General features: G+C 32.1%; 1 protein-coding gene across 5 annotated transcripts in view; it reads left to right on the forward strand.

The window, feature by feature from the left end:
* The window catches only part of LOC149799646 (serine/threonine-protein kinase TBK1-like), a 167,544-nt gene that overhangs the window by 133,722 nt on the left and 19,777 nt on the right, over positions 1-14,045 (forward strand). For all 5 annotated transcript variants that reach the window (XM_089958989.1, XM_089958990.1, XM_089958988.1 and 2 more), the window contains exons 6-11: positions 6,640-6,769; positions 9,981-10,071; positions 10,469-10,559; positions 11,053-11,210; positions 11,962-12,072; positions 13,331-13,510. In XM_089958989.1, coding sequence (XP_089815115.1) covers positions 6,640-6,769; positions 9,981-10,071; positions 10,469-10,559; positions 11,053-11,210; positions 11,962-12,072; positions 13,331-13,510 — 761 coding nt within the window. The remainder of the gene's footprint in view (positions 1-6,639; positions 6,770-9,980; positions 10,072-10,468; positions 10,560-11,052; positions 11,211-11,961; positions 12,073-13,330; positions 13,511-14,045) is intronic.

Below are 14,045 nucleotides of genomic sequence, written 5' to 3' on the forward strand. Positions count from 1 at the left end.
CATCAGAATATTTGCTAAAATCATTAACTTGGTTTCTCATATTTTAAATTAATCGATGTGTTCCTGGATGCATATCGAGCTAAATCATATTCCAGGGTGTACAAAGCCTGAATCGCCATACTTTGTTCTCTCCAGCTTTTATTTCAAGTAATCCAGTGTATTAGCTCTGTTTTAATTGTACAATGCAGGTTTGTCTGTATATCTTCTGATTTCATATCATATTCTAACTCTGTCCTCTTCGACTTTAACCAAAAATTTGAAATTATTGTGGAAGTCATTATTTGTATAGTAGTGATATTTTTTTTGTTGGATCTAATTTGGTTGTTAACGCTACCATATACAACATCAATATTATTGAACCCTTTCGAAACGATAGATTCTTTACTTCCATATCACCATTTGTAGGAATTCTTCCTTTGACGCTATTTGTGTACGTCTCATGGTTGTGAAAGCCACCATAAATTTAAATAACCATTGTTTCATTTTATAATTTTTGTTGCAAAATGATATTTCAACAACATCTATTTTCAGCTCCGATATATAATTTACCATTCCTGTGATCGACTGGTTTGGGCAAATAGATTTATTTCCCTTGGAGTCCATAGGACATTCTTTTCACTTAGCTGATTATTATTGCTGTGTATCACCATCGTGTGCTACAGTTGCTACACTGTTTTTCTAGCGATAATATTGCTCTCATATAAAACATGTTTACAGAAGAAATTCATGCAGTCAAAAGCGAAAGCTGTTTCCATTCAGATTATTTCATAGATTAGGGAACATTATTCCTTATGAACCATTCACCTGCTTTAACCTTTTTGTTAAGGAAATTTTTCAAGTTATTTCCTAATCTTAGATTCATCTATTTTTTGTCGTGTTCACCTTCCATTTATCTGCTTTGAAATTTGCAAAGTTCTATGAATATAAATTCAAAGCGATCAAAGATTACTTTCTGCTGACTAACACATAGTTTTTGCAGCAAAATAAAATTTGAACTGTGACTAGATAAATACAATCTTGGATTCCAACACATATTAAAAAAATGCAGTTAAAAACATAACGTGGTTTTGAAAACATCGAAATTAATTTAAACCATGTCGAAATAATACAACAAAGATAATAATAAAGCACAAAATACTTCCCAAAAATCTATTTTAAAAATGGAAAGACAAGAAACAAAGATACCATAATAAAGAAAATTTCAGGAAAATAAAAAATCAAGAAAAATGCTTTCTTGCATTGAAACAAAACATAAAGCAATATTCAATGACGGTAATGGTCGGTGTAGCATCTGCTGGCTTGTACCGATGATGACTAAACTTCCATACACCTAAAGGTGTCTATTTAGATGACCTTAGTAATTTGTGTTTTATTTTATCGTCCATAATTTAATCGGTCCTATTCTGAGCAACAAAGAATGTTTTTCCTTGCCAAACATGACAATCAAAGAAAACAGACGAAGAAAGAAAAATGTATTTGAGGAAAGAAAATAAAAGTGCACAAAATGTGTAATCATTAAATATCCCTAAACTTATTCATTGGGAATATTCTGTTATCATATTTTGCATCTGGCATGATAATAAACAGTTTTGCCGAGTCGATTTTCCAATCAATTTTGTGTTGCATGGTAAGCAGCTATTCCTATAATGACAAATATTGCAACAAGTGTTATATATGTAAACCTAGCTTAAATGATAAAGTCCAGTGAAGTATCTGATACCGTTTTAAATGGTACAATTATCAGTCCATTCTATCAACTATGTTGTCTGTTGAAATAAATAAGCTAATTATTGTATAAATCATATTCTGCAATGATATGGACATTGGGACAGCTCTGTATTAGACAAAGATTTCATTTGTCTTCTTGACTTTTTTTGCATCCATCTTTTCCAAATCTTTTACAGTTAAGTTTTACAGATTATCTTTTTGTATGTTTAATCTGCAGTTGGCATGTTTAATCCTTATCTGTATTATTTATTTTGGGTAGAATTGGGGTGATTGGGGCGATTGCTTCTTTGGTCTCTAATGATTCCCATTTCTTTTGCATGTGACTATTGTCCATTTTTAGCTATTTGTATAACCTTAAAATGACCCCTACAAAAAGGTACATACCTTACCACTAGATAAATGGCAGAGAATACTGATGGCTTCGAAAGGAAAGAATTTGAAAATATTTATTTTAGATGCTTATTTGCTGCAAACACAAGATCAAAAACAATTTGATCAGACTGTAATTGTTGCTTAATGATTTTTGTGATACCACTACGGGTGTTGCTAAAACCAAACCAAATGATTCGAAAATGTGTTACTAGAACTGATTGAAGAGTTCAAAAAATAGCTAAAGAAGTACTCATGGATGACATAAATAGGGGAAATAACTAAAAAATTAACTAAAATAAATAACTTTGAGATGCCAAGACAAAATACAAGATTGTTGGCAAGATCAAGACACTTAAACGTTTGATAAGAGGCAATATCCAATAAATGATAGCACCGAATAATTTAGAAGGCCAATTAGGAAATGACTTCTTGGTCTCATTTTTTACGCCAAACCCCCCCCCCCCCAACAAATGTGTATATACGATGAATCTGATATATGACGTAGATATCCCCGGAGCCACTGTAGGATAAAGAAAATGCAAATAATTATCACAAAGGAGATAAGAGAAGCAGAGACTATAATTTGGAGATTTGTCATCTCCAGTGATTTTCGCTACACAAGAGAAAACATATTCAATGCTAATCTAATGCTGATTACTTTATCAATTTAAAAATAGTGTCTATGAAATTTTATGCTGAAACGTATAAATTACGTTAATATAGAGGTAAACGTAACATTGCATTGCAAAAGCAGTTGAAACGTGTTGCAAATACAGATGTACCATTAGTTCAATATTTAATAAAAACCAAAAAGAGTTTCCATAGAAAAAATGGAAAATAGTTATTTACAAGTAATAGAAAATTTCCACTAGGGCAAAGTCCTCATACTCTTACTGTACATTATAGGTTCGTAAACTATTCATGAAATTAAAATATAGCAAATCCTGTATCAGTTAGTATCAATATAGATTGTTTTTCTTCCATAATCAGTATTGTGTTTTTATCATTTCTAAATTGAGCCTTGTCCACACTTTTGTGATTGCTATGTGGATTTGTACTAGAGACAACGTGATTCGGAGTTGCAATCTGAGCGTAAAAGTATCGAATAGCACTGACAGCCTTGAGTTCTTTCTTGCCTTTCATCTATTTTGTTTCGAAAATCTTTTGTTTGTTTCATCTTGTTGCTCGTAAAATATGCCTCTACATTTAAGTCTTCCATTTTACAAATTAACTTGATCACTTAAGATTATTTGCCTGTTTGTCAATATTTACTCGGTAAAGTTAGAATGATAATATGGTTGCCCTTTCCAAAGATTGTTTTGTATTTCAAAATACTGATTGATTGGACACTGTTAAATGTAAGTGTTCCAATTGTATCGTTTGTCAAGTAACCGAATATGCGTATCCACACCTTTTGTCGGTTTTCTCCCTTCTTTCATCAGCAGGTTCGTTCCTATTGATTTGAAAGGAGTTTCATTGCAACTATCAATTCACTTCAGGAAAAAAAATCTTGTTTTATTTTGAGTCCAAATGCTTGCACATCGTAGCGTTTACTCGCTGTTAAACATTTCCAGTACATATGCATTTCTGTCCGAGTCAGTTGAAAAGTATTTAATGTTTTTTTTATTTTCCAGAAGGATGAATTTTTCTGTCGAAAACCCATTTCCTCATCAAACTTCTTTGTGATTTCACTATTTGGAGATTTTGCTAAAACCATTTTTATTTTTGTTTTATTTCTTCAGTCAAAATCTATTTTGTGAACATTCATTTTCAGCAGTTATTTTTTCATATGCTTGTATGTCAACACTGTCTGCCTGCCACTCATCATCCATATAAATAACGTAATATCTTTTTCTCGCATGTCTGAAATAATTGCAACGAGACTGATCAGTTAACTGTTTCTTCATATAGCGTATTTTGTTTTGTTTCTATTTTGCCCTGTTTACATTGTTGCGATATTTGATATTGGTATGAGAAACTCGTTTTGTTGTAAAGATATGTCAATTACAATTCTTTGTCGGTCACTTAAAATGCATTAAAAATCCTGAGACCATTTAATGCCTGAGAAACTGCTTTTGGTGTGTCATGAACAAACCAACAGGACGTCCATCAAAAACATTTACTTTTATTTCCAGTAATATGCAGCATCTCTTTAATCGGTTCAAATGTATGAATGATTTAAAATTTATGTAAAATTTTGCCAATTTCAGTGTTTGGCATAAAATACTAAGAAAACATTACTACTAAAGCTATTTCAACTACTGAATCGCCATGTACTGTTTTGAGTCGAATTCTTCTCTTTAAATCCTCGGTTTTGTTGAATTATTGTAAATGAAACTATAAACAAACTGATATTTTTCTTTTACGGTGAATTGGTAGGGTTGTTGCTGCAGATTTCCTGCATCAATCCGCTTCGATGTCGCTGAATCAGTTCAGCTACATGGGTGAATTTACCACCAGTGCCCTCTACAACACTGGAGTTCATCGGTCTAAATGAAAGGTTATGGGCTCAGGAAGTAATTCAACTTTCAGACATTGTCAAAACGACTCCAGATATTTAAAGTGACCACATTTTCGCATATACTATAATCTGAGGTAATGTCAACCCATGTCATTGGCTACTAGTTTATACCACAGTCCCTTACAGTTCTATTGGGTCTGCCGCGCTTGAAATACAGTTGGATTTTCTGCTTCCATTACTTGTATGATCTGTATTTAAATGTGAGTGGAGACAAGGATTAAATGATAATGTCAACGAATATTGTAGATGAAAACATTATACATGTTTACAACCTTCCTGAATGTTGAAAGATACTTAAGTATTGATACTTTAATCTATTCAATACATTTGCTCGGTTTAGGTTTTTTATTTAGATAAGGGAGTAAAGTAACATTACTCCAAAAACAGGCCTAAGGATAATTACTATATATATATATATATATATATATATATATATATATATATATATATATATATATATATATATATATCATACGAGGATATTTATTTAAATGACTGTGGTTGACGAATCTAGGGGCCTTGCTGATGTAAGCAGATAGACACAATAGATAGGATGTGTTCGTGTTGTTTACACCACCTAGGTATATCCAAATTAGAAGACGAATAATATGTATCTACGTACCCTGACATGCCACAAGATAACAAATTAATAGTGAAATAAAATTATATTGACGCTTGAAAAGATTCTCACTTGCTCAGGGTAAATGGTCAGACTACTGCCATTAAAATGTAAATATGTTTATGTATAACCTTTTAATAGGTGATATAAAAGAATAGTTGATAACTGTTTGGTACAAATATTTTCGTTTATTTTTTTAGTTTCAAGTATTAGCCAACCTCAACATTATATCAAGTATTAAGAAGGATCATATTAAAGATCACTATAGAATTCATAGAATTTTATTTGATGGTAATTTAAAATGTATTTTTGTTGAGTGCTACAGTTTTTATTGTGCACATCATTTCTTTGTTCATTTATGGTGTATAATCTGGGCCAGTGGCTTTAATAAGCCAGTAAAGTAATAACAATCTTGACTCTTGAATAAATTACATTTCTTATATACTATTTTTGTCAAAATAAAGAAGTGTGATTCAACTCTATCATGCAGATGCATGTACTCAAATCAAAATTATATATTCATAGATGTTATAAAAATGAATACTAATATAGTTTAACCAAAGTCTATTCGATCCTGATTGTTGAATGATCTATACCTTAAATGTGATCCAAAAACTTCCAGACGAAAATTGTTTATTTCTATGGACTATTACGGAACTGGGTCCAGGAAAAATGATGTCAGGTCTGCTATATTAAATAACAGGGTAGTGCGATCTTTTTCGAAACAAAATTTTACTTTAGCTTACATTTTTGCGGTATGTATTTCACGTGGCATGTAAATAACGGCCTTCCAAACAAATATGGATGTTTGAGGATCCAAATAAAGTGCAGAATGCCCATTTCAAGGTGAATGTAATCAAATTCTAAACAAGTACACCCATTGCCGAAATAGTCAATACTGAATGCCTACATGATCTATAAGGCTTGTACTGTACATTGTATATGTTGGGTTGCTTGAAATATGTATGTTTTATGTTTAAAAGCATACACTATTTGAGATTCTTTAAAACTAAAGAGATACAATTAAGTACTTCAGGCTTTGTTCATTTTGACTTGTTCTATTTTCTTTAAAGGTTTTTGATATTTTAATGAAAAAAGTGGCGAAAATTAACATTGAATCTGCTGCACGATACTATCTAATCTAGTTCTACTTTTGGGCTGCATGATGTATCAATAGTTCAAACAGCAAATCAATGTCTAGAAATAAAACGCATGGCAATTATTACAAATAACATTTTTGCGAAACCTGGGTTTTTCTTGAAACATTTTTACTTCAAAAGGAGTAAATAATGCCATATGTATGACCTTGTTTATGAAGAAACGTAATGAATGCGCATTCATATGGTTGCCTTTGAAGCGAGAAAGTCTTCGCGTTCTTATTTTGCTTTCATTTTCTTAGGAAATAACAGGGAGTAGAGTTCTGATCATGGAATACTGTGCCGGCGGAAGCGTTCAAACAATGCTGGAGAAACCAGAATACGCATTTGGATTTCCTGAATCAGAATTTATGATTTTCATTGGAGACATAGGTAAAACTGACTCCTCTATTTGCTCTATTTATGACGAAGAAGTGGCTGGAATTCGCCAGAAGATCAAAGTGAAGTTGAAATGGCTGTTTTATGGAATCAGCAGAAGCTGTCAAGTAGTAAAGATTTGAGAAATGTTTGCCTAAAACCTCTTCCATAAAGATGACTTTTGATTAAATGTTGGTTATTGTTTTACTTTTTCATAATAAAAGTGCAATGCAGTGCAAACATATTGTCGAATGGTTTGCTTAAAAACATGTTTAAGGTCTTTTGCAAGCATATGTTCTTAAAATATATGACATAATGTGATTCATCAAAGTTATTCTAATATAATAAGATTTTATTTTAAGCCCTTCAAGTCTAAATGTTTTCACATTGATATCGTGATATGTTTCACTAGCTGCATTTAACAATGCTAAAGGTAATATTTTACTTTAAAGAAAATATATGACGATTGTATGTATTTACATAAGTTTAATTTCATTTTCACAAGCACTAGAAGGACAGACGCTAAGATCTTAATAGCAATCTTCTTTCGTCTGTTCGTCTGACGTGAACTTTAAGACTATATCTGAATTTTGCCAAATAGTTATCTCCTATTTTCACAAGTTGAATTTTGTAAAACATTTTCACAGTTGCCCTTTTTAATTGCTGATTGTACGTGTCAAGGTAACAGAAAAGAACATGGCAAAATAAGGATTTTGAAAAGATCTCTACAGAATTATGTGCAGGCATCCATTTCATAATATGTTTCACTGTCAAAGATTCCATATATTTATCTTTGCAGTTGGTATCATTATGGACAACATCGTTCGTCTAAACGAACAATCGCCGGCACAGCGAAAGCGATGCATTGGTGCAAAGCTAGTTCATAAGATTAAGTGTATCAATAAAACATATTTTACAAATGGTCTGTTTTATAGAAATTAATGCAGCTTGTATGTATGGTTAAATAGAGAGTGAAGTAATCAAACGAATTAGACTCATTTCGACTTTAATTTGTACCTATTTATAAGCAGTTTAACGATTAATTACTTTTGTTACACAATAACTGAGTTATTGAAAGGAGAAAGAATCAAACAAAAACAACAGATACTACTTGCACCGCAGCAAGTATCCGTTTCACAGGCTAAAAACACGCACGTGTCACAGTGCGAGAACTCACCATAATGTCTTGCACGTCATCAGATGGATTTGACATTACGCCACGAGGAGTTATATATGCGCTCACCCTACGCTTTGCCTCTTTTGCATTCAAATATCAAAGACCAAACCATATCTTAGCAGAAGACAGTGCGAATTCTTGACGAACGGAATATCTTGGATAATATGCCGTTCGTAATCGCACTCACGAAAGAGGTAAAATTGTAAATTCATTTCTTCTTGAAGGCATCAACTTTTGTAGTTATACAAATCATTTTCTTGGCAACCTAAGAGTCAACTGAATTTGGCAGTCAAAGAATAAAAGTGAATTGATGGTGCTTCCAATGGTTCCAAACTGATATTTACACAGAAATCAAACCTTCAGAGATAAATACATTCAGATACATCATTTCCATACTGCAATTTTTTATGTCCGTTTTTGCAGCACTATTATTTTAAGATTTAATGTCAAACAATTAATAATAATCTAGAACAGGGTACCATGTAAAGTAGGAAAATATCAGCCCGGTACTGTCCACCAAATTTAACTTACTTTTTGTAGCTCTAAAGGCATACAAGGGGTATTTAAACATTATGAATATTTTGTTTTAACATTTTTTAATTAATGTCGAATAATTGACAGAATAACGTTTTAACTCAATTGTCTGTAGCTGTACGCGCAACATGCCTGTCACGTGCAGATATATACCTGTGACATAACGTAGGTAAATGACAGCGAAGAAGAAATATCGGAGAGGCAGAATAATTCTGCCGCTGAACAAAGAGCATACTGTAAAATCCGGGTGTTCTTAAGATACTCTCTGACCGATACCAAAGCTAACATGAATCAATTGTGCGGATACAATTCCGTCATAGCCTATAATTGTGAGGCAGTTTCATCATCATTAAGATAAGATGGTCGCTAATGCATGAAAATTAGCCCATGTTCTGTAAGCCCGTTATCTGCTATTGACATGCAGTAAAAATGGATACTGTGAAGGGGCAATTGATGAAGACCCTATACTCGATGCACAGAAGATTGTTCTGTTATCACAGGCATTATTTCTTCAGTTCTATTTAATATATTGAAGAATCATTTCAAACACAAAAATGCAAGATGGGTCCTGCATTTCTTAACAGCTGATCAAAAGCAGGCCCAGACTGAAATCGCCAAACTGTTAGGCATGCTCGCCAAGTATGCAAAGAGTGACCGATACGTTTCATTAATTTTCACAGGTGATGAAACATGTATTCACGTTTTTGAACCTGATTTAAGAGAAAATAATAAGCAGAAACCTTACGTTGTTCCAAGTAGTCGGCATCAGGGATGTTTATTCAGATACCTGTGTCTGGCTCTGTTAGCATCACGGGACATCTAAAGTGTTGGCAAAAGTAATGGAACGCTACCGAACCATCCATTCTCACATCAGTATCCGAGGTGTATATTTGCTCCGTGACAACGCACCGGCGGATAAATGCGCAACGTGACAGACTTTTTGAAGGAGCACCGCATACAAACTTTGCCGCATCCTCCATACACCTCTGATTTAGCTCCATGTGATTTTTGGTTAAATAACGTTATAACAGATTCGCTGAGGCACAAACAATCATAAATCCGACATACGATTGGAAGTGCAGTTTTGCAGTAAATAAACTAGACACCAAAACGTGAATGAAAAATTGTATTTAATAAGTGGATAATGAGATTGATAAAGTGTGTAGGGGTTCATCGTAGTCCTTTGAGAGGATGCAGTGATGCACTGTTTACGAATAAAGAACTAATATTCATAACTTTTTTAAATACCCCTCGTACATAGATAAAAGTTGCAAGAAAAAAATCATTTGAAACGTTTTTCTTTTTCTGCTAATCTTGGTCATTTTGCCCATGATACGATGTATGCATATGCTCATGAATTTAATATAACGTCACGAAATTGAGGCCTCTGTTGCCTTTTCGTTTAATTTTTTATATTTTGACGTTAACAAAAACTGTTAATCGTATTGACATCCCTTTGTTAAATAAATCCAATGATATTTTTTCACTTATCATTTCATTAACTACATTTTTTAGCCGATGGGATGGAACACTTACATATAAAGGGTTACATTCACAGAGATATTAAGCCAGGAAATGTATTGAGAGCAATACAAGAGGATGGAAGGTATATGCAATATGTGACATTTTCGTTATTTCTGACAAGAAAAGATTTAAAATGGAAACTCTGTGATGAGTAAAGTATTACTAGAAAGTCTTCGTCTAAATTTATAGACTATCGATTATCTGAGTCAAAATCGTACCAATTCAGAACTGTATTAACGAAACAATACTAATCGCGTCTAAGATGCCTCAAATTGTAGTTTAAAAAAATGAAGCTTTGTTATAAAAGTTAATTGCATTTTATCATTACTAAAAATGGAACCGAAATTACGCAAAACTGACACTTTTCCACTGGATATAGTCAACGTTTCTTCTTGTAAATATTTTAATAGTTTTCTATGACTCTCCTTGCCTGTGTCTCAAACTATTAACATTTTGTTAAATGTAATACTTTTTATTAGATCTGTTTATAAATTGACTGATTTTGGATCTGCGAGAAAGCTAGGCCAGAAAGAAACATACCAGTCTATTTATGGCACACCGGAATATTTAGTAAGTTTAAAATCCAAATATCTCCAACATTTTTTGGGGTTTGAAATTACAAACAGTTATTTCGATGCAAGCACGTGGAAGTAGGAAATATTTGATAAGTTTTTTGCAGATCAAAGGAACAACTTGTCAAGGTTATTATTATCATCGCTTTATTTGTCAGAATTAGTGTTACGAAAGCAATGTTTTATTAAAACAGTGTATTTTTAACTCGAGTCTTTAAACCTCTAACGTTTATTTACGACTGTCATAAGAACTGAATCTTGCTTACAATAAATAAACAACAATTGTTTAATTTCATATCATATTCTGTTATCGGTTTGTTGTTGTTATTGTTGTGTTTTTATACAGATTATTAATTATGCCTAGATACGTTCCAATACTGAGATTAGAGATTGGAAAATACGATATTGTTTTAGAGAAGTAATATATTACTAATTTTTAAGCTACAAAATAAATATGATAATTGATAATAAAGTTGTATTGTATTTATCAGTTCCCTGATATGTACGAAAAAGTCGTACTGAAGCGAGTTTCAGAGGGAAGATATGATGCCAGGGTAGACCTTTGGAGTATTGGAGTTACTTTATATCATATTGCAACTGGACAGTTACCATTCCTACCTCATGGAGGGAGATCAAATCAAGAAATGTGGTATGATTTCAGATATTTATGACCTTACTGCAGCAACAGAATATGGTGTACCTTTGAACTGAAGTCGTTCTTATCGCTACATCCATTCTCAAGTCTGTAAGCCCATAGGTACATACATCCGTCGGAAATTCAATTCAGCGCTATTGCATAACAACTACTTGTGTTCGACGATTTAAATTTGATAAGTATTTTATTGCGCATATTTAAATGACCTGATTAGATTTGCAAACCCCTTCAGCAATTATTTTATTGCATTTGGGTTTTGCTTGTTGGTGAATGAGATTATGAAAGAACTCCTTGATCTAAGCAGTCTGAGATTATTAAAGAACCCCTTGAATTAAGCAGTCTGAGACAAAGTAGGAATCCCTTAACTAGACAGTCTGAAATAATTAAAGGAATCTCTTAATAATATTATTATGTTTCTTATCTCATAGATGTTGTCTAATGTTGTAAAGCGCTTAGAGCTTTTAAAGATTAGGCGCTATACAAAGTCCTCGTTATTATTATTATTATTATTAAACCAGGAAGTCTGAGATTATGAAAGAACCCCTTGAACTAAGCAGGGACAATTTATAAATCATTTATAATTTTGGTAACAAAATATTTATTTGCTCTTTTATGTCGAAATCCACAATGAGATGTAGAAAAAATGTTCGCCTAAATTATGAACAATACAAGAGCGATTTTCGACCTAAAATCTTCAAATATAAAATATTTGTCTCCTAAATGAATATTTTAAACATTTTTGCAGGTATCGGATGACGTCAACGAAACCAAAAGGAATGATCTCTGGCAAGCAGCAACATCAGGGTGCTCAAATAATCTGGAGTAACCAGCTTGCCAAAACATGCCGCCTATCAATGTACGTTTAAAAGGCTCATGGGTATAATTTCAGAATATTTTGACGGTATATTTATGTTCTGTGCATGTAGTATCAACAGGTAAATTATATATTTGTATCAACGGTATCCCCACCCCCCATTACCCTGTCTTAATCGTTCCTATACTTAATCGTTCCTATACTTAATCGTTCCTATACATCACATTTATGTAGGTATCACGGAAAGGAAAACAACACTTCCTACCTAATTCCGGCATAAGGCGTAGAGTAATCTGAATAACATAAAGAAACAAGCTAATATGTGCTATTCGTTTCATTTTCATTATAGATTTACATAAAGAAACAAGCGAATATGTGCTATTCGTTTCATTTTCATTATAAATTTACATAAAGAAACAAGCGAATATGTGCTATTCGTTTCATTTTCATTAACAATTTACATAAAGAAACAAGCGAATATGTGCTATTCTTTTCATTTTCATTAAAAATTTACATAAAGAAACAAGCGAATATGTGCTATTCGTTTCATTTTCATTATAAATTTACATAAAGAAACAAGCGAATATGTGCTATTCGTTTCATTTTCATTATAAATTTACATAAAGAAACAAGCGAATATGTGCTATTCGTTTCATTTTCATTATAAATTTACATAAAGAAACAAGCGAATATGTGCTATTTGTTTCATTTTTATTAACAATTTACGTAAAGCAAACATATTCGTTTCATTTTCATTAGCAATTTACATAAAGAAACAAGCGAATATGTGCTATTCGTTTCATTTTCATTAACAATTTACATAAAGAAACAAGCGAATATGTGCTATTCGTTTCATTTTCATTAACAATTTACATAAAGAAACAAGCGAATATGTGCTATTCGTTTCATTTTCATTAACAATTTACATAAAGAAACAAGCGAATATGTGCTATTCGTTTCATTTTCATTAACAATTTACATAAAGAAACAAGCGAATATGTGCTATTCTTTTCATTTTCATTAACAATTTACATAAAGAAACAAGCGAATATGTGCTATTCTTTTCATTTTCATTAACAATTTACATAAAGAAACAAGCGAATATGTGCTATTCGTTTCATTTTCATTAACAATTTACATAAAGAAACAAGCGAATATGTGCTATTCTTTTCATTTTCATTAACAATTTACAGTTAAAATGAGTTTATCCATATGCATACATTGTACTATGGTACCAACACTTTACTGTACACTATTGTCGACATAAATCAACACACAGAGAATATATTTTTACTTAAAGGACACTACAGAAACAATTGGTTCCTGTCCTAGCCAGACTAATGGAGGTCGACCTAGAATGCATGATAACGTTTAAAGAATTCTTCCTCAAAATCCGTGAAATAAAGAAGAAGATTTTAATATTAATATTCTGCTTTTCTACCGGAAAAAAGATATTCATTTATCTCGAAACCACAGATACGTAAGTACAGAGAAATGATTCGTCGTGTCCAGTCAATGTTCAAGCATAATTCACTGTCATAAAGTTTTTCTTGTGATATTTTTAAATTTGTTTTAAGTCATTCGATTAGGAACAAAATACAATAAAAAGCCAGAATTACTTGTTTGGGGAGCGTTAGTGGCAACTGTGTATTAAACATACCTTTGCTTGCGAAATACATTTCAGTACATCCTTTTCTTTAAGCCACTCTCTTAAACATGCAGATAAAGCATGCACTAAAAGAAAGTTAAACTCTTTTGCAGTCCAATATGACATTATCTTTTGTATGAAAGTATCGAGTTCCAGATGATATCATTTATATAATGAACTGATGTGTTACAGGTTGGATTAGATATAAGGATTTCTAAAATATATTTTGCTTACATTCAACTAAAAAGATACCCAGCACCTTGTGGACATGTATGCATGCGTGTAGACTTGGCACATGTATTAGAAGATTGTAATTCCATCAATATTGAGTAGGTATAAATTTATAATAAATTCAATTAAACGTTCT

This window comes from Sinohyriopsis cumingii, chromosome 5 (genome assembly GCF_028554795.1).
Source record: "Sinohyriopsis cumingii isolate HCF-2022 chromosome 5, ASM2855479v2, whole genome shotgun sequence".
In the NCBI taxonomy this organism is placed as follows: Eukaryota; Metazoa; Mollusca; class Bivalvia; order Unionida; family Unionidae; genus Sinohyriopsis; species Sinohyriopsis cumingii.